General features: G+C 37.9%; 3 protein-coding genes across 3 annotated transcripts; 1 reads left to right on the top strand and 2 right to left on the bottom strand.

Annotated features, from left to right (window-relative positions):
• Nucleotides 1-90: 90 nt before the first annotated feature.
• LOC125194291 (ABC transporter C family member 2-like) lies at nucleotides 91-11,497 on the bottom strand. Its single transcript, XM_048092433.1, has 26 exons — nucleotides 11,099-11,497; nucleotides 10,432-10,610; nucleotides 10,078-10,117; nucleotides 9,492-9,648; nucleotides 9,094-9,208; nucleotides 8,911-8,991; nucleotides 8,763-8,787; nucleotides 7,995-8,051; nucleotides 7,778-7,843; nucleotides 7,573-7,647; nucleotides 7,216-7,323; nucleotides 6,539-6,673; nucleotides 6,166-6,272; nucleotides 5,983-6,076; nucleotides 5,439-5,606; nucleotides 4,849-4,989; nucleotides 4,398-4,598; nucleotides 4,157-4,255; nucleotides 3,898-4,050; nucleotides 3,199-3,581; nucleotides 2,743-2,926; nucleotides 2,261-2,584; nucleotides 1,425-2,181; nucleotides 969-1,336; nucleotides 470-884; nucleotides 91-396 (listed from the first exon to the last, which is right to left on the bottom strand). The coding sequence occupies exons 1-26, from the start codon at nucleotides 11,429-11,431 to the stop codon at nucleotides 299-301; spliced, it is 4,863 nt and encodes a 1,620-aa protein (XP_047948390.1). The 5' UTR covers nucleotides 11,432-11,497; the 3' UTR covers nucleotides 91-298.
• Nucleotides 11,498-14,493: 2,996 nt separating this feature from the next.
• LOC125194296 (cytosolic Fe-S cluster assembly factor NBP35-like) lies at nucleotides 14,494-16,672 on the top strand. The gene is made up of 3 exons (XM_048092437.1): nucleotides 14,494-14,677; nucleotides 14,750-14,851; nucleotides 15,519-16,672. Exons 1-3 carry the CDS (start codon nucleotides 14,635-14,637, stop codon nucleotides 16,451-16,453), a joined length of 1,080 nt encoding a protein of 359 aa, XP_047948394.1. The 5' UTR covers nucleotides 14,494-14,634; the 3' UTR covers nucleotides 16,454-16,672.
• A 583-nt stretch (nucleotides 16,673-17,255) lies between these two features.
• LOC125194292 (DNA damage-binding protein 1-like) lies at nucleotides 17,256-24,887 on the bottom strand. Its single transcript, XM_048092434.1, has 19 exons — nucleotides 24,619-24,887; nucleotides 24,437-24,485; nucleotides 23,972-24,031; nucleotides 23,740-23,831; nucleotides 23,436-23,487; nucleotides 23,271-23,333; nucleotides 23,117-23,166; nucleotides 22,833-22,908; nucleotides 22,193-22,402; nucleotides 22,002-22,108; nucleotides 21,762-21,870; nucleotides 21,012-21,212; nucleotides 20,715-20,930; nucleotides 19,877-19,987; nucleotides 19,457-19,732; nucleotides 19,090-19,364; nucleotides 18,571-18,922; nucleotides 18,103-18,387; nucleotides 17,256-18,009 (listed from the first exon to the last, which is right to left on the bottom strand). The coding sequence occupies exons 1-19, from the start codon at nucleotides 24,720-24,722 to the stop codon at nucleotides 17,428-17,430; spliced, it is 3,270 nt and encodes a 1,089-aa protein (XP_047948391.1). The 5' UTR covers nucleotides 24,723-24,887; the 3' UTR covers nucleotides 17,256-17,427.
• Between the last annotated feature and the right edge of the window lie 195 nt (nucleotides 24,888-25,082).

Here is a 25,082-nt window from a genome sequence, read left to right as displayed (position 1 = left end):
TGGAAAGACGTGGAACGGGCCACCTATTCGGGTCGTGTTTGTCGAGCAATTGTAAAGGAAGAATTCCAAACATCTAAGTAACTATGATACTAACGGTTTAAAAAGGTATGCATACCATTAAAAGTTGGTGAAAATTTGACATCAATTTTCTACAATAATCAGCAAAGTGCAACAAAATTCACTATTAGAAAACTAGGATGTTACAGCTGTGGAAAGTCTAAGCAACAGGTACATCTCTGGCGGGTCCAAGACCCGTAAACGTACCTTTCATGTAATGGCAATGAGGCAGAGGTTCGGCCTATATGCTGGCTTGGTCCCAGTCGATTGTCATTCGGTCATTAAAATCATCCCCTTGGTGGAGCTTGTTGCGAGCGAGTCGGCTCATCGTGGCAAGTCCTGTACGAAAGGTTTATCAACATCAACGTTACACAAGTACTGTTTTATGAAATTGGTGGTTTTAAGAGTTTACCTTCAATCATTTTGTAGAGAGACGACCACCAACTATCCCTAGACAGGTTGTGCTTCTCGAGACTCTCTTCGATTTCTTTGTCATGCTTCCCCTCCAGCACTCCCCGGAGCGTGATCACAGCGTCCCTCGTCTTCCTGAGGACGCTGTTGTCCTCGTCGATCTCCAGCTGCACGAGGTCGTTCTGCGATGAAGTGAGGCTGACAGCGAGAGCATACTGCGCTGCTGCAGCCCAGCGAGACGAGGCGAGCCATCTCCGCTCCCCATCCACCTGTTTCTCTCTCGCGCGCTTCTCACCATCTCTGAGCACAAGGTCACGTAGATATTCAGCGTTTGCAGCCCCTGTGCTCTGCACCATCTTAGAGAAAGCACTGCCTTCTTGCCTTAGCAGTGCTTCAGGAGTGTCGAATTCGACAACCTGGAAAACGAGGCAGATGAGTCATACGAAGCAAGGAAACGACAAATACTAACCAAAACAGATAGCTACTTGATGGCTACACACCTTGCCAGAATCGAGTAGAAGGATATTGTCACAATCGATGATGGTATTCAGGCGGTGAGCAATGATCAACATTGTGCAGGATTTGAACTCTTCGCGGATAGTCTTTTGGATGAGCGCATCAGTTCCGACATCCACAGCAGCCGTTGCTTCATCAAGAACGAGAATCTTTGATCTGCGGAGCAATGCTCTAGAAAGAGACAGTAGCTGTCTCTGCCCAACACTGAAATTATCCCCTGCTTCAGAGACCTCAGCATCAAGACCCAAAGGATTCCTCCTGATGACATCTTTTAGATGTGCCCTTTCCAAAGACTCCCACAGGTCAGCATCGTTATGCTCGTTGAACGGGTCAAGATTAAACCTTACGGTTCCTTTGCAAATATATAAGAAGGAATCATCAGGCTACCAATTCATACAACATGTACTAAAGTAAAATTAACGCTTCAAGGTTGCCCGAACCTGAGAAAAGGACAGGCGACTGTGGAATGATTCCAAGAACCTTTCGGAGATCCAGTAATCCAAACTTTGAAACGTCGTAATCATCGATCAATATTCTTCCCTTCTCCACCTCAACCATTCGGAACAAAGCATTAAGCATGCTTGACTTACCAGCCCCCGTTCTTCCAACAATTCCGACCTTATCACTAGGAGAAATGCTGAAGGATATTCCATGTAGAACAGGAGGGAGTTCCGGCCTATATCGCAGAACAACATCTTCAAAACGAATGGAACCAGCGGAAGGCCATCCGGGAGGTGGACGGCTGTCCTCAATTATGGCTGGACCTTCTGCGGGTAAATCAACATACGTGCCAACACGCTCAACAGCATTAAAACTATTTTCTGCTACACTAGCGATTCTTAGAACAGTAGTCAATAAGCTTGTAATGTTTAATGCATAACTGAGAAGCAATCCCATCGTAGAGGCAAACGATTCCTGGTTCTCTGCTCTTCCGTTCTGCAAAACAGCAAAGGTTGCAGTAAACCAAATCATAATGCCTCCTACTGTCTCTAAGCGAATGGCGAGCCAGCGGTTTCCACTCATGTTAACAAGAGTAAATCTGATATTGTTGTCCATTGCATTCCCATTCATGGTGGCCATCCGGTCATATGCTTTATATGCACGAATGGTTGAAGTGCCATTAAGTGCTTCTCCAAACTGGGCATACACAGGAGACCTACTGACGGAGTCCAAGCGCTTCACTTCTCTGGCTGTGCTCTGCAAACAACACAATAAATACATCAACATAAATCTCGAGGTCAGTCATTATCATAAGTAAATAAATCAGAATCCATACCTGGTAGTATAGATACGAAGCATAAAACAAGACCAGAAGAGGCATAATGGCCCATAAAGACATTGTACTAACTATTCCGATGAGCACAAAGGTTGAAATAAGCTGTGCCACTTGACTCAGAAACATGTTTGCGAAAGGAGCGACAGTTCGATCAATGTCACCTAGATCCTTGGCAAATCTGTTGATGATTCGTCCGAGTGGATTTGTGTGAAAGAACACCATTGGAGCTCTAAGAATCGAATTTAGCATGGCATTGTGCAATCTTCTGGCAGCATAAAGGCTTGAAGTGATCATCCAAAATGAATTTGTTAAAGTAACCAGAACCTGAGATATGAAGATTTTTAATTTCTTTCAAACAGAAAATAGAATGTTAAAATAAAAAAGAATAAGTGCAGGAAGATAATTAAATCATTATAAGAAGGCGTGACAAGATAATGAAGTTCCTTAAATTTTGATCAGAAAGACTAGCATAATATACTTACTTGACCAAATGAGAGGAGCGAGTAAATCGAGTTGTAGTATAATGGCCCATGCGCATCCTCGTGGCTGCCTACATCTGTCCAATAACTTAGCCATGTGCTGCTTGAAACTCGCAGGACTTCCGTTGAAACATAGCACGCAAACAGAATCATAACAACCCAAGCACCTCCTAGAGCATTTTTGTATCTGCATCAGTTAAAAAGAAATATGATAATCCACAAATCAGCAAAGAAGATGCTAGTAGGTGCAGTTTCCACAATTTTATCATATATCTATAACATCACACAAAATATAGTTTCTAATTAACTATATTAGACCTAAAAGAGCCTTCCTCTTAAGAAAATAGACGGACATGTATGATTCTTATAGAGATGAAGAAAAACTTTTATAATATAAAGACCCAAGCTCTATGTAACATTCTGAAGTCATTCATATCAGAATGAGACTGTATTTTCTACCTCATCAAAACTTTCCAGCTCACAACACCAGTTTCGCGTTCTTCCTGCTTTATAAGGATAGACTTCCCTTCTTTTTTGTTTGTTTGTTTTTCATCTTTAGCAACCTCGTTGGTTGTACCATTAACAGTAGGCTTAGCATCTTTATCGTCAACTTTTCCAACATCTTCTGGTGCTTCAACATATTCTTCCATTTTGCCAGCATTTTCCATCAATTTCTGGAATAGAACGCCATTGTTGGAGAGCTCTTCAAATGTTCCCTCCTCTTTCACTGTACCTTCATGCACCAGGAGAATTCTATCCACTTCTGACAGAAAATGTAGCTGATTCGTGACTAGAACTCTTGTTTTCCCTCTTAATTCTGTTTTGATGCATTTCTCGAAAACCTAAAGAAGCGAATCAGCACAATGATAAATCATGAAAACATGTTTCTATAGTACAAAGTGAAAGAAGATTATTGTCTACTTCCCACATCAACATTTTAAAGGAAAATTTGTGGTTATAATTAATCTTTATGCATAAGTACCAATTGTACTGTTGTTCAGCTTACAAAATAGCACCCATTTTCAGTCTAGATATGCAAAAATTGAAATGGCAGCCGAAATATTCATGGCAAACCAAAAGAATGGCGTTTCTGTTATGATTTATGACCAAGTTGCAGTTGCGTGATTTTGAACAACTCATGCATTTTCGAAGACATACCTGGCGTCCCACATGAGCATCTAGAGCACTTAGAGGATCATCAAAGATGTAAACATCTGAATTCGAATATACGGCCCGAGCCAAGGATACCCTCTGTTTTTGCCCTCCACTGATATTGACCCCACGTTCTCCGATTTCAGTAAGATCGCCACCCTATCATAGGAACATTCATGGTTGCAAATAAATCAGAATATGAATTTCTTCAACTCCGTAACATTAGAAATACTTAACCATGCACTGATGTTTCTAAGATTCTTACTGGCAGTACTTCCAGGTCATATTGCAGGCAGGTCATATCTATCGATTTCTCATATCTTGCACGTTCAAATGGGGAACCAAACAGTATGTTGTTGCGGACCTAAGATCAGAAAATTTTATTTTATGAGCTCAAGTCTATTAAAGTTAAAATGTTGTCACTAACTTGACATAGACTTGCGTCAAAATCAGATTTGACTCATCAACAAGCACGAGACTAGAAAAGAAAGCACTAATTAACTCACTGTCGCATTAAAAATCCATGAAACTTGTGGTACATAAGCAACATTCCCTCTGATGACAACATTTGCATCTGCAACTGCAGGAAGCTCTCCAAGCATTGCTGACACGAGTGATGTCTTTCCTTCCCCGGTGCTGCCAACAATAGCAACTAAGCTACCAACTGGTATATCCAAGTTGATATTTGACAAAGTTGGCCTTTCTGCCTGTTATAGAAATTTAATCAAGTCACAAAGGGTCAGAAAAAGTATTACTCCCAGCTATCGAAAACAAGGAAGAAAGTGAGGAGAGATCAAAGAAAAACAACTCTGGCTGCGTCATGACATATGATAAAGTAGAAACATGGAGAGTGCAGGTTTCCACTCATAGGATATATCAAATGAGTAAATAGCATACCATTGAGGTTCATACTACACAAGTGACACAATTGCAGGATCAAGTGTAAACTTAACAAACCTTTGCCTCCCAAGAGAAGTATCCATTCTTGATAGAGATAGCTGGTAATCCCGGTTCAATGGGTGGATTAGGCATGAGAACTTGTTCTTCAGCTAGAAGAAGGCCCTCCAGACGTTTCAATGAGACGTTTGCATTAACAACCTGGGAAATCACCAAAGGAGGACTATGTAAATATAGTTTGTCGTTTCGTATTAAATCAAAACACGAAAGTAGTCACAATTGAAATCCCGTCATTTTTAAATTTTTTCAAGTCAAATAGTACTATACTAGACTATTTTGAACCAATGAACATCATAAACATGGTGAATTATGGTTCTTGTAATGCTAAAGGAATCACATGTAGTTGTTGTATCAGTACGGTAGTATGAGCTATTATTCTACAATCTAGCACAAGGATCCATCAGAGATTTACGTTACAAATTTAATACTAGTTCACTGGGATCCTGAAAGAAGTTAGATCACAAGTATACCATAATTTTACATTTTTACATAGTGAAAGTTATCGGGAGTTAATAGTATACAAAGAGGGTGAGAACTGAAAAATAAAAAACATTGTGTCCATATGAGTAGAGAAATTTGAAAGAATATACCTGTGTAATAATATTTGGAAGCATGAAAAGTGGGAAACGTAAAACAGCAAACAATGACAGAGATGTAAAGGCCCTTGCAGGTGTCAAATCTCCTCCGAGTAAAGTGAATAACCCAAATGAAACAACAATCACGATGACAGGTATGCTGTTAAGAATGAAACTGTTCAACTGCAAATCAAAAAAGTAATGTCATGAAATAACAATCAAGAATTTGGCACAATGAAAAGAATAATTGAGGAAAACATAAGCCAAAGATGAAAAAAATAAAAAATATTGGAACTGATATATAGATGTTGTCATGACGATAAAGCACCATATACGGAAACAAATAACATGAATGAAGTGAATGCAAAAGCCGTGAGAAACCATGGTTAGAGGAAAGAACTTCACAATGTGCTTAAAAAAGCAGTTTACAGTGACACAGTTCCAAATGTATAATGTTATTTCTCACTTAATGTCAATTTTTTTTATCTTATTCTACAAAGGAGATGAAATGGATCTAAGTTAATATTGAGTGTCAAAAAGTTTTTCTAGGAAATCTTACAGCTCCAAGCAGCTGAGATTTCCGGTACCAGGATAACTCGTCATCCCTGACAGTTTGAACCTTAGTCTGGAAACTATTCTCCCATGCATAACATCTGCATCCATTTTGGCATTAAAGAAGCTTGTAAAAGTGATGCATACTGTGAAACACTGATTAGGAAATTATACAGTATGTAGAACTTACTTGACGGTTTCCATAGCAGCCAATATTTCATTCATGAGCCCAATTCTCTTGTCTGTACGTTGTAATCCTTCTTTTGTCAGCTTTTGCATCTTGCTTATAATTAATGTCTGTTCAATTAAGTCAATTGCAGAAAGAAGTTACAACCAAGCAACATGAAATGACTTGAGAGACGCTAGTAACAAGGGCTCCCGAAACCAAAAGGGCAATATCATGAACCATGCATGTAGATCATGTAATTTCCATTAAGAGACACGTGAAAAGTTCCAGATGTAATGCACACAATAACAATGTCTTTAGTCTCTTATCAGATATCGACGACTACCTTGAGGCAAGATAAATGGGCCAAAGAAAACATTAGCTCAAGACCCTATACCTGTATAGGAAATAGACAAACAAGCAACAGTGCCCCGAGAAGAGAAGCAACACCCAGCTGCTGGTAAAGAAGAACCAAGGCAATAGTAATCCGGAAAGGAGCTGACCACAAAGTGTGGAGCGATTGACATATTTGCTGCACAGCAAAAGCCAGTAATATTAAGTAATTAGTTAGACAATCAAAAATTACAAATTAATAATTCAATCATTTTAGCATGCATTCAAACATTACATTGTATATCATGCATTCCTTTTGAGTTTTCACTTACTGAAATTAAATATTTAATGAAGTAATGAACAGGTAGGTATTCAAGTACTAGAACATGGCAATCATAATGAGAACAGATAAGCCCAGTTTTGAAAGTTGGGAAATCAAACAAACAAACATAAATTTCTTTCAAAGAAGTTTTCAGAGCATTAAAAGAAGTGTTGGGGAATCAAGAAGAAATTCAGCTTGGTACACCTCTAGCATAGATATTGTGCAAACAAATTTCGCCTAAGACCAATTGGTGCACATGGGAAGTCCTACCTTTGTAAGTTATATAATGTCTTGTGGAACACACACTTTGAATTTACTGCTTTTTATATATCAATCATATAAAACCCAGTTCTCAAATTTCCATGTATGCAATAATGAGAAAAACAGCTTATTTTTTCCAAACAGGGAATGAAATATACCTGAAGAGCTTCAGCATCTGTAGTCATCAAATTAGTAATTTTACCAGATAAAAACATTTTGCGGCTCTCATGAGTCAGTCTCAAAGATTTGCGAAAAACTGCAGCAACCTATAAATTGCGTTCAAAATCAATAAGATCCTTGCAGAATGAAAAAACTCCCAACCACGCACACAGTACCCTTTTAAACAGTAAAACTCTCCTCCAGCTCTAACCACTTAATATAGAAACTGAGAGGATAACTCACAAACTAAAGGCCGTTCATATGTATTCGAGGACTCAAACTTGGATAAAACAAGAAGTAGTTTCTACAGTGAGGAGGATCACAAGATAATAGGAGACTCCAGAAAGCTAGCTTACCAAAGTTGATCTTAGACGGAAGCCAACACGCATGACATTCTGAAAATACTGAGCTTCACATAAAACACCAAGTACCTGAAATTTATCAATGAAGAGAAAGGTGTAAAAGATATCAATAACAGATCTTCATAAGTGGGAAACAGTTTTTAAAATATCACCAGTAACGGGTGTAGTAAATAAGGGAAATGGTGACATCACTACGTACCACTCCAACAAAAATCAAGAATGCATAGATGTAACCAATCCAAGCTGGATCTCCTTGTTGCATTGACTGTAGATGTCACCAATAACAAAAATAAATTAACTTCCTGCATGCTCAAGGGGACGAGAATTTTTGTTTCTTTCTAAGTGAGCTAGTTAGCTTGGGGAAGGTCACCAAAGTGTGCATGCGGTTTATAAAGGTAAGATACAAATAAACTGACCTGTAAGAGAAGGTTCAATATAAGGGGACCAACAAACTGAGAAAGATCATTCCCTATCTGCACAATGAAGAAAAAAGTACTCATGTTAGGCAAATGAGTGTCATACACATGACCCCACCAAACTCAAAGGATAAAATGTTAGTGTGAGTCATATTAGCATATGAAATTCTGTGGAAAAACATTTCAATCCATATACAAGAGGTCAAAAACTGTAATGGATTAAGAGATTCAAGCAATGACAAAATTTAAAGATCCTATGCTTATCCAAACTACATAATCACATAACTAACGCGGGAAAATTAACTGGCCAAATCACATAAGTGCGCACACATTCTCATTGACTTCAGTATTATAGCTTAAGCCCGAAGCAATAAATTAAAATTTTGCTCCGTGAAAAAAGCTATAGATTAGTTTTTCAAAAGTAAAAAGGATCAAGTTAAGTGAAATATAAAAGTGCATAGAGTGACTTACTTGCTGAAAGACATTTCTTGGCACAATGCTTTTTTACACTAACACATGCATATAGATAGACAAACACAAAATCGCACAAACATATATACAGTTGTGTTTCCATGTATATTGATTATACTCCGGTTATTTCATGGCTGAATCCACATATTACTCAGCAACAGGTTAGAAAGTGCATGTAGAAAATGACTGAAACAATCTCCAATTTTGATTGTGTAGTAACACTTCTACAAAAGAAAATGTATTGAGCCCAATAAATGATAAAAATGTCAATAAGAGAAGCCACGCTCGGTTTACTACCTTCCAGAGGCCTCCCCACCAAAATCTGAGAAAAACATGTAAAGGCACAGAGTCAATTTTTTTAACAATAGAACAATATAGTAATGTGAAAATTGTATGAAAAGATTCATATCTCATGAACATATAATTTTCCAGTACTGAAGACTACCTTGCACCAAGACTACGATTTAAAGCTCTTAAAAGCCAAGGTTTTGGTCTCCGAATCTCCTCAGCCCAAGATTTCTGGAACCTAAACAACTCACAAAACATAATAATTAGCTGCTAGGCAAAAGAGGGGAGGCAGAAGAAAAGGAAAGAATTTAAAAAAAATAGATAAGCATTATAAACATACGAGTCATTAAGTGTTTCTGTTTTATCCCAAGAATCAAGTTGCCAAACATCCTTCTCTGTGAGAGGCCTTCTAGAACCGAGTTTCATGATCTGGTTCATCCATGAATATGTAACTCCTGAAGCAGAAGAAGTAATAACCAATAATTAATTCCAAGAAACATGCTCAAAACAAAACCATTAGGCTATTACACTAATTGGGAGGAAAAGATATATAAGAGGAGAAAAGGTACAAGGAAGTGATGCAGGAATGTCACAGAAAAATACTAAACAATCCCACAACGGCACAGATGATAGAATTATAGATGAAATGACATAATGGAATCAGGAAAAAGCATTAAACATCAAGGCAATGAAGGTAAAATCAATAGCATTTTTTATAAGCACATTATAATAACGTACGAGAGATTAAGTTGGCTTTTCTCTCAGGACAAATTTGCTCCCCTCCAGGAAGTTCTTCATAAGCAGTGTTGTCCTCAGATACATTTCGCACTGGGGAATATCCCGGATAAGGATCCAAGTTAGGGATATACACAAGCAAGAGGACACCAAACAAAACCTGCATGGCTAACAAAGATTAAGCTGGGGCTCTGCAGTGACAAGTAGATTAAAAAATCAATGAAGGACTTTCCGGTCAGTGTTTAGCCAAGGTAACTTATCGCTCTAACAAATTTAGCACCACATCCCATTAGTCTATTATGTGAGATGGAATCTACTCATTATGATTACCCACTTTACAAAGGGCAAAATCATTTCATATTTGCTGCCTTTTTGTTTTTCGGTTCAAATGTCTACAAAGTTTTCAGAGGATTCATGACAATAGCCTTCGGTAATCTTAGAGTTGTGGCATGCGGACCCAAAATGAAATTTGACAGTCAACACTTCTGAAAGAAGAGTGTTGCCAGCAAGCCTCAGCTGATAAAAGTGCCACAAATTTCCAATTGAAAATTTATATTTGAGATATAAAAAGAAGTAGAGTGAAACAAACCTGGACAGCCACTTCACTAATATACAAAGCGAGGACGGACCTACAACCAAAAAATACAAGCATGAATGATAATCCATAAGTAGTAACACATATCATATGCATGAATCATGATATAGCCCCAAAGCAACAAATTCTTCAAAGACGGAAGAAAGAGGAAAAAGAAGACATGAAGTGACACAAGACAAAAACCACAGTACATACATTAGATTACTTTGTTTCCTTTATACTAAGACAGACTGTATCACTTAGTTTGTCCCAAACCAAGTAATCATTTATCTAGGCAATTTGATAATCAATTTGATGATAAAATTTTAGCATTACAGATCCGTTAAAAACGCTAAAGAGAAGACTAACCAATCATAATACTCCTGGACGGAAAGAGCAAGGTTCACAATTACAGCATCTCCTACGAGTGCATAAATAACCCCAAACCTCACAGCCCAACGAGATTCACGGATGTACACCTTTGTCTCCAGTCCAATCATCACAAGCATAGAGCACCATGCTACAGCCTCAATGATTAGAGAAGTCACCTACAAGCGCCGATACAAGTTTCAATACCCGAGCAAGAGCAAGTTGTTGAGCTCATGCTAGAATAAAATCGCAGATTGTATAATACATGCAAGAGAGTGGCTCAGTAATTTTATTCTTGTTTTATTTCTTCAAAAGTTTTCCAATCTTTCTAGTTTCGTAAGGTCAATTTTCAGAAAAAAGGAAAACAGAATGAGCTAATTAAGTCTTCAGAGTAAAAGATACAGCATCAGAAACGTAGTAATACCCGGATTCCAGATGTTAAATTCAGTTACACATTTCAAGAAACCGGCACTAGTCTAGACAGCTCTTTCATGTTGTCACACAATAATACCCAGATGACTGCTGTGCAATTTTCAAAATGCAAATAAATCCCAACGAGGAGTTTCCTGAATAACCGACTACGTGATAAAAAAATATATCACCATTTCTTTATGGAGACTAAGTGAATCCCTGCACACACTATAGTAAGAGAAAGAAAACAATGTACCTCATATGGGGCAAGACCAGGCTGACCATCCACATTGAATGCTGAAATCCCCATTATCAATCTAAACAACGGTTCTCCAGTACAATAAAGAGCCAGCAGACCCAGCAAATAATTGTAAAAATTTGATCTTAGGAGGAATCTCTGGACTGAGAAATCTCTTTTCATCCGCCATAGCCGATTTATGCACAGCAGCAGAAGAACCAGATGGGAAATGCAGATAACCAAGGAGTCAGTAGCACATGGAGTGTAAGCTCCAAATGCATTTTCCACTGCTCTTGCCCATACCCCATTCTTGACAGGTTGGCAATACCACTCAAATGGCTCGAAAGCCATTTTAATCAATTATGACCACTACTATCCTTCAATCCCGGATGTGTATATATATCCTGTGCTGCGATTCAGAATGAATTCGACTAGTCTTCCTGCAGAGTTTCCAACTCAAGATTATCACAATATGAAATCTGGAAATTCAGCACATGTCAGATCAATAGTCGATTTATTCGATCAAATATAATTTATCCACACCTTAACCTCTCATTTACCAGACAAAGTCAACTATATCAGACAAAAACAATCTTCCAAACGTCTAACAAATTTCTAATTCGAATTATAAACACTGCAAAAGGATTTCAAGTTATTACACAATACTAAAACACTACTTAACAATGGAAAATTCAGTCTTTACATGAATCTTCACATCATCCACACACTAACCTCTTTAAACACTTCAGATTAGGCCTCCTTCATAATCACAGCAGGAAATCAACTACTTGAACTGAAAAACACAACCAAGCGAAACTTCAAAAATCACTTAAATTTGCAATTATGTGAAAAACACAACTAATATTGAAAAAAAGAGAGAAGCTTGGCACCCACGAAAATAGGACGTTGGAAACTCCGCAGAAATACAAACACACACGAGTAAAATACGACTAATTATACCTAGGGATCCAGGAAAGAGGGAAAAGGTGCTGAGTGGAAGTGGTGAATCATAAATGAGCGAATAAATCTGGGACACACGAGCAAGGAGAAAAGGCCACTTCTTTAAAGATAGGGTTGAAAGAGGTTAATGAGTGATTAATATTGTCGTCGTATAGTAGTTGTGTGGGGGCAGAGAGAGTGAGGAGGAGTAGAGGAATATGGAATCTGTATATTATACTCCACCTTTTTCCTCAATCATTCCCCACCATTAACCAAAATATCTCTTTATTTATAGACTATAGTCGAATAAAGACAAAGGCGTCACCGCTTGCGAATCATGTGTTGAGAAGCCATTTCTGGAAATGGATATATATACATGGAAATACGAAGAGGTAAATCAAAACTGCAATATTATTGTTGTGGACAGTATTATATTTATATAAAAATGAAAACTTTACACTTGTCAGTTTAAATCTTATTATAAAGTTATGATCTTTAATGGATTTGATGGAAATTTTGATGAAAATGGAATATGAAGTTATGAGTGAGTGAAATGAGGAAGATGATGAGCATTTATTTGTATTCATAGTATTTTTCCTTATTTGCTAGTAGAATTTATTCGATTAACAATGTACTCCCTTCGTCCTATATAAAGAGTCACATTTTGTCATATAAGTCCGTCCCAATTTAAAAGTCACATTTAAAATTTTCCATATTTGATCATATTCCCTCCATCCCATATAATTTTACCCAATATTTCATTTTAGTCCGTCCCACATAATTTTACCCATTTCATTTTTTACCATTTTTGGTAGTGGACCTTATATTCCACTAACTCATTCCTACTCACATTTTATTATAAAATCAATACTTTAAAAGTAGGACTCACATCCCACCAACTTTTTCAACTCACTATCTATTACATTTCTTAAAATCCGTGTCAAGTCAAATTGTGTAAAATTATGTGGGATGGAGGGAGTACAATTTTACCTGTCATTATCTACATTAAAATAAACTAAAACAAAAATAAAAATCCAAAAAGTCAAAAAATCAAAAGGGACTCACCTTCAACCAATTCACTTCATTTATTATACACTCCACTATCTCACTTCATTTATTACACACTCTATCATCTCACTTCATTTATTGTACTCCCTCCGTTCCCTCATAGTTGAGGCGGAACTTTTCGGCATGGAGTTTAAGAAATGAATGTTGAGTGTGTTAAATAAATAGATAAAAAAGTAAGAAAGAGAAAACGGTAGAGAGAATAAAGTAAAAAGTGAATAAAGTAGAGAGAATAAAGTAAGAGAGAGTAAAGTAAGAAAGAGAAAAAAGTTACTATATATGGACATGACTCAACTATGAGGGAACTTCCCGAAATGGAAAAATGACTCAACTATGAAGGAATGGAGGGAGTATATTTCAACTCTTTTTTAAAACCCGAGTCATAACAATAAGTGACTCCTAATCCGGAATGAAGGGAGTAATTTTTTATGAAAATGTCACTAAATTTAGTGTCAAAATTCTGACTTTTCTCATATGTATTTCTTTAGAAATACAAATATACAAGAAATATGTAAAGATAGCCGACTTTATACACAATCATTCTAGGATGACTAGTCAACCATCGAGAAATGATATGCTGCGCTACAGTCGGTGAGCGACTGTGCGCGCTAGTATTTTAATTACTATTTTTTAATATTTATCTTAATATTTTATCCTTATTTAATGGTATTCACTTCCATCCACGCGACACGTCTATCATCAATTCTCTCTCTCTTCTTTGCCATTGCAAATGAAACTTTACTTTTGCAGAAGGTTTCATTCTCTCTCTTCGTCATTCTCTGTCTTTCATATATAATTTTTCACATCAAATTTCTTCAATTACACCCATGAGCTTTTCCACCATAGGATTGGTACTTTTCATAATTTAATGAATGATAAATCAGTTTATGTGGAATTGGGTTTTGCACAGTCGAGGCTTTGTACTATATTTTTTGCCAAATGAGTTTCTGCAAATTTTGACTTAAAATTTGTGAAACCAAAGAGCTTTTCTAGATCTATCATTTATTCAAAAGGGGATTTTAACTCTGAAAAGTAGTTCCGAAACATCAATGGTTAAGGCACATAAATTTGCTATGAAAGCATTTGCAGATAAGAGAGATAAACTGGGAAAGTGGATGGGGAAGATGATGAAGAAATCTTGCAGGGAGATTAGCGAAAGAAATTGTTTGAATGCTGAAATTTGAGAAACCTGGATTGCAAGGATTAAAACATCATAACCAAAAGAGAGCGGAGCGGAAGAGAAATATTAAGATAAATGCTTAAATGAGAAAGAAAATTGATGACGATGAAATGCCACATCATCAAGCGCGCACAGTCGCTCACGGACTGTCGCGCAGCATATTATTTCTCGTCAACCATCATCCAACACAAGTCGCAAACACTAATAAAGAATTGTTCATTTATTTTAAACCCCACAAAAGAGGAAAAGTCTGTCTTTTTCTCTCTCTAGGGTTTTGGGAATTTGATTCTCGCTCTCTCTAGCAAAATCATTGGACGGAAATACTACCTCGGAAGAGCTCATCGCCGGCAGCTCGTGAGGGGTTACAGACATGGAAAACGGGGATTACGAAGTACCTGAGAACGCCAATGAACGTATGTGTGTAACCGCGAAGTTTTCGAGCTGCAGAATTTCCTTTTTTCTAATATTTCTCCGTTGAATTGCAGATTGCCCAGGACCGCAGTCTGAATCGGCCGGAAAATCCGACGCTTGCGAGGGATGCCCTAATCAGGAAGCTTGTGCTACTGCTCCCAAAGGACCCGATCCAGGTCGGTTTCAATTATTAATTTTTTTTTGTATTTAATCGGATTACTCGATGTGTTTCAATCGTTTTTAAGGATACTGATTGATATATATAATTTGCAATCAAATTGAAGTCAATTAATTTGTAATTTTAAGCTGTTTTCGCGTGGTCGAATTGTGCTCCTGTTTTTGCCCTGTTATCAGCTAATTAAGCATGTTGATAAGTCATCGAGGGGCTTCTGTAATTGGTTGGTGTGATTGTAGCAATAGCATTTTTTTGTAAAGGGTGTAACTTGTAGCTCTTTGAATCGATGATGAAATGGTTGCTATGTTCCCCTGTTAACTACGGAGTTAGTTTATGAGTTCTGACTGATATTCTAATGATTGAGTGATTGGTGTGTTTGGACTTTGGTACAATATGGATTAGGTACTCGTAAGAATGTTTTACTTGATCTGTTGCTGTATTGTTCAAAGTCGCAGACTTTTGAGTAAAGTATGGTGTCTCTGTGGTTTTCGTGGACTAATCCGTGGTATCTTGCTTAAAATTGACGTAAATTGTCTCTGAAGTTATTAAGACTCGTCCCTTTTATTGTTGTTGAAGAATAGGGTTTGTTAATTTGTGGTTATATTTGATCATTTACATTTTCATGCAGTTATGCTATTGCTGTTACATCTGACTATGTTTCTTTGCAGACTTGGTCACTATCGCTGAAAGAATGGCAACGGTTAAACACAAAATTCTAGTCTTGTCTGGAAAAGGTGGTGTTGGGAAGAGTACAGTTTCAGCTCAATTATCTTTTTCCCTGGCAGCTATGGGTTTCCAGGTGGGACTTCTCGATATTGATATATGTGGTCCAAGCATTCCAAAGATGCTCGGTCTTGAAGGGCAAGAGATCCACCAAAGTAACCTTGGATGGTCCCCTGTTTATGTTGACTCCAACCTTGGGGTCATGTCAATCGGCTTCATGCTTCCCAACCCTGATGATGCTGTGATATGGAGAGGTCCTCGAAAGAATGGAATCATCAAGCAATTTCTGAAGGATGTCTACTGGGGGGAACTTGATTTTCTTATAGTTGACGCACCTCCTGGGACCTCAGACGAGCATATTTCTATTGTTCAGTTTCTCCAAGCAACTGGAATCGATGGAGCCATGATAGTTACTACTCCTCAGCAGGTATCTCTTATTGATGTAAGGAAAGAAGTGAGTTTCTGCAAGAAAGTGGGGTTGCCGGTTCTTGGAGTTGTTGAGAACATGAGTGGTCTATGCCAACCCATGTCAGATCTCAAATTCCTTAATGTAACCGAAACTGGTGAACAGAGAGACATGACGGAGTGGGTTCTTCAGTACATGAGAGAGAAAGTTCCAGAAATGCTAAATTTGGTTGCTTTCAGTGAAGTGTTTGATACTAGTGCTGGTGGTGGAGCGAAAATGTGCAGGGATATGGGGGTTCCTTTCCTCGGGAAAGTTCCTCTAGATCCTCGGCTAGGTAAAGCTGCTGAAGAAGGAAGGTCCTGCTTTGATGATGGGAAATGCGGCATGAGCGCCCCTGCGTTGAAGACCATCATAGAGAAGCTGTTGTCGGAACTGAAGGTATCGAGACCTGAAATATTGGAGGATGGTGCTTAGTTTAGTTATATAACCATTTCCCTAAGTATAGCATGCTCAGCCACCTTAGTTTGAAGTTATGGGTCAAAATATATCTCAACGCCTCAACACTTTTGTTTCTGAGGCGTCTCAATTTTAGGGATTGATTACAAGCCTAGTTGAGTAATAATAGTATGATTATGAATGAAACCGTGGCAGTTTTGTAAGGTATTATGATTTTAATGTATTATGTTCTGAGCAGTGTTATGTATCAATACTTTTGTTATCTTATTTATCTCGATGATATGGGAGTTCATTAAGTTGCCTAGACATAGCTTTAAGAAATGTAATGGAAAGTGAATTATTAAAAATTAGTGAAGTATGAGAGTTCATTAACAAAAGTAAAGAAATGGTAAAGTAAAAGAGATAATAACGTTAAGAAACTCTTCTCAACATTATTCTCTCTCTTACTTTATCATTTCTCCACTTTAACTATTATCATTTTTATAAATCGAGTGTTCAAAATTCACCGGGACTCCTAATGGTGGACGAAGGGAGTAGTAGTTAGGGGTGTCAAAATGGATATTGGGTATTAGATACCCGATATCCAAATTCGAAATATCGGATAATTGGATATCCGATACTCAACTTTTCGGGTTTCGGGATCGGGTATAGGATTTTTCGATTATTAGGTATTGGGTTACCTGATACCCGATCGGGTATACCCAAATTACCTGAGTTACCCGATTTTCTAATTTTATCTGCTGGTACCCAATTTGTCAGGCCTAGTAGTAGTAGTAGCAGCAGATAAACATCAACTATATGAGCTTGTGCAAGAAATAGGTTCAAAAACAAAAGAATGTATCAAGAGAGTTACCAAAGTAGACGTTTGTTTGTGTCACTTATAAATATACACAAAAAAAAAGGGAAAATAGTCAAATGGTTGCACCGTTACACAAACTAAAAATAGAACACCAAACAATTTCAGATGCCATAATTGAGTAGCAGGATTGAGTTTAATGCAACCTAGTCAGCTCTTCCACTCTCTTCATAAGTTCATCCACAGCAACATTCATCGACTTCGAAATCTCCTCCATCCTATTCCTGTTGAGATCAAGGAACGATTCGATCAGATCTCCATCTAGGAAGCTTTTTGCCTCAACGGTTTTCTTCTCATTGTAGAAGGATCTCCACTGCTCGTGGCTGAGCCCCCCGACGCCCTTGATCACTTTCCTCATATTCATCTGCAGCTTCTCCAGGAAGACGTACTGCTCGTGGGGGAGGGAGGCAATGACCCCGATGACTCCGTTGACAGTGCCAAATATGACCGTTGGGATCTGGCCGACGTCGGAATCTGGCAGCCGCATGACTAGTGAACCATGTCGGAATCGATTGACGAATTCGCCAAGGTGGTATTCGCCAACGACCTCGAGGCGCCCACGCTCCTCGTCAGTTGCTCCTTCACTGTTTTTACGAACGGTGAAGAGGTTGAAATTATTCTCAGCTCCAAGGTAAATATCGTCGTCCAGAATCTCAACAGCTGACATCCAATTTGCGTTGTAGTCACGAGCTCGCTCCTCGATAGCACCCTCCTCATGCTGCGTATAACAGCACCGATGAAAGTTAGACGAAACTGTAAACTGAATACATGGTGGAAACATTGCCTGTATCTAGAGTTTAAAAATAGTCACCTTGTAAATCAGCAAAGATATTGATTTCATCAGATCACCAACTACGATGAAATCCCCCCTAGTCTGAACATAAAGGGCAAGTATGTGGCCGTGATGTCCACATTCGGATTGCAACTCGTGAGAGCCATCATCTCGTGGCATCCACTTGTACAACTGAATCTTTTGATTAATGGCAGCAAGCAGTTTCCCATTGAAGGCATTAAGAGAATAAACAGCACCTTTGGTTTCCTTCTCAGCAATTAGTTGGAGTTTTCCATCTTCTACAGTAAAAATTAAAACCCGACCCTGGCGAAACAGAGAAAAGTTAGCAACGATAACAACAAAGATGTAGCATATCCAAAGTGACTTTCATGAATCCCAGGTAAAAGATTTGGGAGAGAGAAAAAGATGAAATGGCGGAAACACATGCACCAAAAACATGCAAGACACATTGTTGAGGGCAGACAGCTGAAAAGAGTAAAAACTAACCTTAGTAGGTTCATTTTCTTCTGGCATTACGTATGCAGTCCCCACACAGTAGTACACATTATTGTCATCAGAGAACGAGCAGCTAAGGACGGAACAACCACACTCGAATTGATCCAGCGGATAAGTAGATATGAAATCGAATGTCTGGTCATCTAACAAGCGGACAAAGTGCATTTCAGAGTCATCTGCTGCTGATTGGTTATATTTCAAACTACAAATGGCAAAAGTCCGTGTTTGTTCCTGATGACATATACGCCGTGCATGCTCCCCAAGTGGGATCGAGCGTATGTGAAGCTTTTGAATATCATCTATGGTTCCAATTGTTAGTTCGCCTTCTTTAGCAATAGCAAGGCTGTTAACAGAAAGACTTTCTTCTCAGAACACTAACAAGAAGGAAGGTCTTGCAATTGCAAGTCATACCCTTTATGATGCTGATATTATATAAGATAGCTAGAAGTAAAACTAAACCAAGTTTTGTTGAACCATTTCAATTAACACATGAATGGAACAACATTGTACCTGTCGGGGAAAGCAGCTGTATTGAAGGGGCACATATAACTGACTTCTTTCAGATTTACATTGCTGTAAAGCAATTTCTTGTTACTGCTATAGATGACAGTCGGTCTATCAGAAGCCGCAAATACATGTGTGGCATTCTTTGATGAGAAAGTACGTAGTGTAATTGGTTGGGTCCCTAAAGAAACTTTCTTCCTGTCTGATAGTGCACCGTTGCTGGTAGTCAACACAAAATTCAAGAGATGTCCATCCCCAAGAGCACATAACAGATAAGATATCTGAAATTGGTAGACAGCAAATACTGTTCATCAGTCCCACATAATTAAAGTAATGTTACTTCCAAAATTAACAGAATAAAGATGCAACTAACCCCTTCAAAAGCACAAAGAAGTACAGAACGAGGAATGATCTCCCCTCCCAAATGCTCCTTTGTTATAAGGTTCAAGTCTGGAAGTGAAAATATCCTAACACTAATATCTGTCCACATTCCCACCGCAGCTAGTTGACTGCAGTTTTTGTCATCACCAATTGGATTAATGTCCAGGCATGAGATGTCATACTCCAACTGGGTATGTTTCACTTCTCTCAGAACACCGTCACCAATTTCTAGATAAATTAAATGTCCTCCGCCAGTAGCCAATAGAACCTGTTAAAGCAAAAAAAAAAACTCAATACTTACCCAAAATAGGTACATTTGATGTTTTGATAACTTAATTGGATGAGAAGGTTATTTTGTAAGTTTGTCAGACAAATCAAATTTAGTCATATGTGAATGTGATAGAAGATATACTTGAGTGACATTGGCGGTGGCAACATTGATTGAATAACCTTCCGGAGCAAACCATTCATTGCGAAGCTCTCTGCTGGTAGCACTGACTAGTCTCACTGTACTTGAAGTAACCTGTGTGATAAATATTCTAAGTGAAAATTTAGCTAAAACAAAAACTCAAAGACTAAATAAGTAGATTGAACACAATACAAGAAAGTGCAAAGTTCAACCCTGTCTTCTTTCAATAAAAAACTCAGCCATTTCCTGCTAAACATTTCCACACATAAACGTACATTCTAGTATGTATGAGTTTTTATTAGTATTTCCATATGCAAATACAAAGGATCGGAACTTATATATAATGCTTAATTGAGGAGATTACAGGTAAGAGTATTTCACTCATTCCTTGGACAGATTCTGTATGCTACTCATATCTATGCTACAGAATTCTCGATAATGACCATAGTTGAACTGCTTTAAACCTCTAGCTCTAGGTTCTAATTCTTTAGAGAAACTTGTGGGTTTTAGACAAAAGTCTATGTCAGAAACTTTTAACAAAAAGTCATCCTCATCAAAAAACCAATGCCCGTCGATTGCTTCATTGCACTCGAGTTCTCGCTTATGATCATGTGGCATCAAAAGATCAAACTGGGATAATTATCTCAAATCTAAAATCCAATCACTTAAAAGTAAGAAGAATACTAACGAGCCGTAAAAAGAAACAAATAAATACAAATAAACAAGTTTCCCATAGTTTGATATGATCATGATATTGAGGATTTAGATACAGCATAGTCACCGAGATCTCTGTTAGTGCAATGTGCCTATGGAAGGATTAAGAGTGTTGCATCATCCATACCTGCACAAGTTGATCGTATGCAGCATCATGACAAAACAAAGTCTGTACATTGGAACAAAAACCTTCAATCTCAGTTTCCTCTAATTCATCTTCAATGTTCATTGCCAAAATACGTGTCTCGTTGATAAAGCTGACGACTAAGAAAGTATCATGTGGATCATCAGTAGCTGATCGCAGCGACCACATGCCCTTGATGCCTTGAAGCTCTACTGATGCCTATGCATGACAGTGAATATAAAATACATGAGAAAATAACCGAATATATGTTTTTTGGCAAGATAACTTTACCACACTTACCTGTTCATTTATTCCAATACCATTTCGCACAATGCGCAAAGAACCATCCTTGTAGGCACCTGAGCAAGTTACAACTTGACCTTGCCCTTGCCTCTCCAAGTCAACCACACAGAAATCAACAATTGGCCCCAAATTCACATATCTTTCAAGAACTTCCACATAAGAACCTTTTGCGTCCGGTTGAAGATTAAGCTTTATAAGCTGAATTATGATATAGATATCGATATATTAAAACCACATAATAGGAAAACAAAATAAAGGCACCAGGCTCACAGTGACAGCAGTAGGTATAGTTATTTAGTCGTAGATTATGCAAGTCAAGTCTAGAACTTGGTAATAATTTACTAAGAGAAAGTAAGGTACCATTCTATAAAGATGCTAAAACAATAATCAAATGTGATTTCTTAAGGAAATCCAACATCAACATTCAACAGAATCATAAAACCAACATAGGACATAAATATAAAAGGGCTATTTATTAAACAATACCAGGGGTACACTTCATCTAGAAAAGGACGTAGGGAGCAGACATATATTTGCATTGGAAAAAAGTAGAGTTGTTTACAAAGACACGTTAATGACAAAAAAAAAAAAAATCAAGCCACCGAGTACTGAAAATGAAACACGGTAAAATAAGATCCATAATCTTAGTAACTAATAATCAGTCTAACATTATTACATGATAAAACAGGGTATAAAGTCAGTTCCAATAAACTAGATACCATTATAAAAAGAGAAAGATCTTTAAACCTGTGAATCTCCATAACTTGAGCCAACAAAAACAACAGCATTATCAAGATATGATATGGATGATGCAATAGAAGTTTCCCCCAAGAGCTCAATTTTGAGTCCAGATACTCTAGTACGTCATGAAAAACAAACAAACAAATAAAATATCAGAGGCCTGTCGAAGGGTTGAATATAAACACAAGACCTGAAGACAAGAATGAGATGCTAATCTGATAATATAATGGAGTAGAAGAAACTTACTTCTCCTTCTCATGAGTTATAACAAGTAGATGCAAAAGCCCATTGTGATCTCCTAATAAGTAGCGTGAACCATCTGCATCAACCCTTCCATAGGCTCTTGTAATAGACTTTAAGGATAAACAAACAGCAGTCAGGATGTGACATAAATGGTCTTGCAAAGACCTAGCATTTAATAAAGGAGTAGAACTTACAGGTCTAATCGGGATTGCTTTGAAACTTGAGGCACTGGAATACACGATTGTTTCTTCACCAATAATGAGGACACCACAAAGAGGAGGTGGCACTGGGATTAACAAATCTGCCCCATTGTCAAGATTGTTTTGCGACCACGGACCTTCAACAAAATCTTTATCCTTCAAATTAACCTCGTATGTTTTCATATGACGCGCATCCTTGTTATCCTGCTCGCCGAAGAACAGTGGTAAAGGACAAGAACCAGTGTGTTAGGTAAAAAGTAAAAACCCAATTTTGTCCTTAAGTACCAACAAATACAAAAGAGAGCCAAATAGAAAATATCATCCACATAGTCTATAAAAGGCTCTTTGACAATGACTCAATATACTTTAATAGGATAAGTATATGGATTAAGCAAGAGAGTGGAAAATGCAAAGGCTAGATAAGTTGGAAACATCTTAGTACTATCCGTGAAGCACATCCAAAAATATCAAATGCTAACGGATATAGATAAAATAATCTTGAGCAGACAAATCAAAGTCAATCGTTGATTAAATGTATCAAATGCACCACATATTCTGGTAATTTCCATGATTTAAGCATACCATATTCCTCGTTATGAGGAAAACCCATAACATGACAAAAGTAAAAATATACCTGGTAAAGTACAACAATGGTCGGCTTAGGGCAACCATACAAAAACTTGATATCTAAAACCTGAAGCTCCTCAAGCCTGAAGAAGCAACACACAAATTACATGTACGTCAGAAATGGTAATCAGAAGCCACCTAAATAGTACTACTACTTATTAAACTATCCCAATAGAAAGATGAGAATAGTTAACAGGCTATCTTAAACAATTAAAGCATGTATGACACAAAAGGCTCCACTTTCTGTTCCAGATAGTTAGATTACTAGAGTGATTATGGAAAAAAGTGCACCTGATATTAAATGCCTCTTTGAGTTGGCCTTTGTTATCAAATGGAATGACCTAAACACAAAATAAAACGAAAGTTTCAAATTCACTGGAATACTTTTAAAAACTCCAAAATTACAAAAAGAAAAGTAAGATTGATACAGCAGGATGACCAATACCTTGAACAACCCATCATATAGATGTAGACCAATCAACCTGCAGTCCGGATCAACTATTCCAATCTACAAAGAAAGCAAAGAAGTCAAGGCTGGCTATATATTCTAAAACAAACAAATCTGAGATCAAGAGCACAACACAATTTTCCCCAGGGTACAAGAAAGTACCTGTCCATTATCTGTGGGACGGCCAATCCGATCAGAAACATCGCCCATGGCTCTGTTTAAAAATGGAAGCCAACACAACATAAAAAGTAAGTTTGGATGAAAGCTAACAATGCCAACAAATATACTGATTGAAATGTGGTCTTGTAAAACAAGAACTAGTTTGAAGTCCCCATTCAAATTCCACATGCATAACTAATTTCATGCAATCTAATTAAGGCAGGAGACTTGACGCACCCAATTGATAAGTGTATAATAAGCAGATAAAATGACAAAACATAGGTTTATTAAACTAACAAGGCCATACCTTGTGATAACCTCGCCAGTCTCAGCGTCCCATTGCAAAACGCAGAATTTGTATCTTTCTGTAGCTATGAAAAGGAGATCTTGTGTTTCTCCCTATTGATTTTAGAAAGTTTATAAGACAGCACTTCTCTTAATTCAACGATAAAGTATATGAAAGGATGTAACAAAACTGCATGAGTTTGTATCAGGTGGAGCAATAACCACTGAATGTTTTGCATATGCAGGGTACTCACGTGTGGGCGAAAAAGCTCAAGTGTGGCGATTCTCCCATATATCGGCACATCCAGCATAGGCTGCACAACAAGAGAAAAACACTTCCTAAAGACGTACACGGTATACTTCACAAATTCCAAATGGTATCATTTCAATAGGATGGAACGGCCTAACTGCCCCTTCTAGTGCTTCCTTAACTATCATCCCAAATTAAATAGGAGTATAAAACTAGCAAAAATATAAATAAGTTCAAAGCTTGCTTACTATTCCCTTCATCCATAACCTACTATTTCTCACTGTGTCTAACTGACTCCCCATTCCCTTCATTTAGAAAGGGCTTTTCACTAAATTTCAAAAAGGAAAACTTAACATGCCCCCTTAATTTATGGACCCGTGCAAGGAAAACTTCTTGTCAAATAAAATGTGATGAAAAACATCAATCATTGCAACAGAAAATGCCTAATGCAACTTGAACATCATTATACCTGCAAGCCTTGAGGCGAGAGCAAATGAATCTCAATCCGAGTGCATTTCCTGCAAAACAGATTTCAATTACCAAATTTTCAAATTTCGGCAAGCAGAATTAAAGCCACAATTTTTTCGCACTAAACTCCCCGTGCATGAGAGGGTTAGGGCGCGAGAGGGATTGAGCGAGCGGAAAACTTACGCAATGATGAGATTGAGCTCCTGCGGGCTAGTGAAATTGCCGACGCACGAATGCGTGACGTTGGTGGGCTTGTGCGCCGTCACCACGTAATTCCATACGCTCATCTTCGCCTACTGTGTGTATGCGGCCGAATAGCTTCCTATTTCTGTTGGATTGAGTAGAAACCGTCGAAACTCGGATTCCTGTGATGTAGAGAGAGGGAGGGGGAAAGGTTGAGAAGCCGGAAACAGCTCGAATTGCAGAGAGAGGGAGAGAGAAACAGCGCTTAATTGCAGTGTAGATTTATTTATGCAGTGAGCGGTGAGTGAAACGGCGTCGTAACAGTCGGGTTGATAGAGACAACGACGAGAGATGGGCCGCTGTGGTCGGCCCATAGCTATTGGGCTGGTATAGCTATGACTGTGAGGTTAATTGTCATTTTTAAAAGAGGGTGAACTGTCTAATTGGGCCTAGACTTGTATGCT

The sequence above is a fragment of the Salvia hispanica genome, chromosome 6, assembly GCF_023119035.1.
Source record: "Salvia hispanica cultivar TCC Black 2014 chromosome 6, UniMelb_Shisp_WGS_1.0, whole genome shotgun sequence".
Lineage (NCBI taxonomy): Eukaryota > Viridiplantae > Streptophyta > Magnoliopsida > Lamiales > Lamiaceae > Salvia > Salvia hispanica.
This window is presented reverse-complemented; position numbering and strand designations above follow the sequence as displayed.

Excerpts from the sequence above, each read along its gene's own strand:
- LOC125194296 (XM_048092437.1), top strand. The coding sequence starts at position 14,635 with ATGGAAAACGGGGATTACGAAGTACCTGAGAACGCCAATGAAC. Across the intron at positions 14,678-14,749 it reads ACCTGAGAACGCCAATGAAC|ATTGCCCAGGACCGCAGTCT; the intron begins GTATGTGTGTAA and ends GTTGAATTGCAG. Across the intron at positions 14,852-15,518 it reads TCCCAAAGGACCCGATCCAG|ACTTGGTCACTATCGCTGAA; the intron begins GTCGGTTTCAAT and ends GTTTCTTTGCAG.
- LOC125194291 (XM_048092433.1), bottom strand. The coding sequence starts at position 11,431 with ATGGCTTTCGAGCCATTTGAGTGGTATTGCCAACCTGTCAAGAATGGG. Across the intron at positions 6,077-6,165 it reads GCTGCTATGGAAACCGTCAA|ATGTTATGCATGGGAGAATA; the intron begins GTAAGTTCTACA and ends AAATGGATGCAG. Across the intron at positions 4,990-5,438 it reads TTCCAAATATTATTACACAG|GTTGTTAATGCAAACGTCTC; the intron begins GTATATTCTTTC and ends GTGATTTCCCAG.
- LOC125194292 (XM_048092434.1), bottom strand. The coding sequence starts at position 24,722 with ATGAGCGTATGGAATTACGTGGTGACGGCGCACAAGCCCACCAACGTC. Across the intron at positions 23,334-23,435 it reads GTCCCACAGATAATGGACAG|ATTGGAATAGTTGATCCGGA; the intron begins GTACTTTCTTGT and ends CTTTCTTTGTAG. Across the intron at positions 19,365-19,456 it reads TTCTTTGTGCTTTTGAAGGG|ATATCTTATCTGTTATGTGC; the intron begins GTTAGTTGCATC and ends TACCAATTTCAG.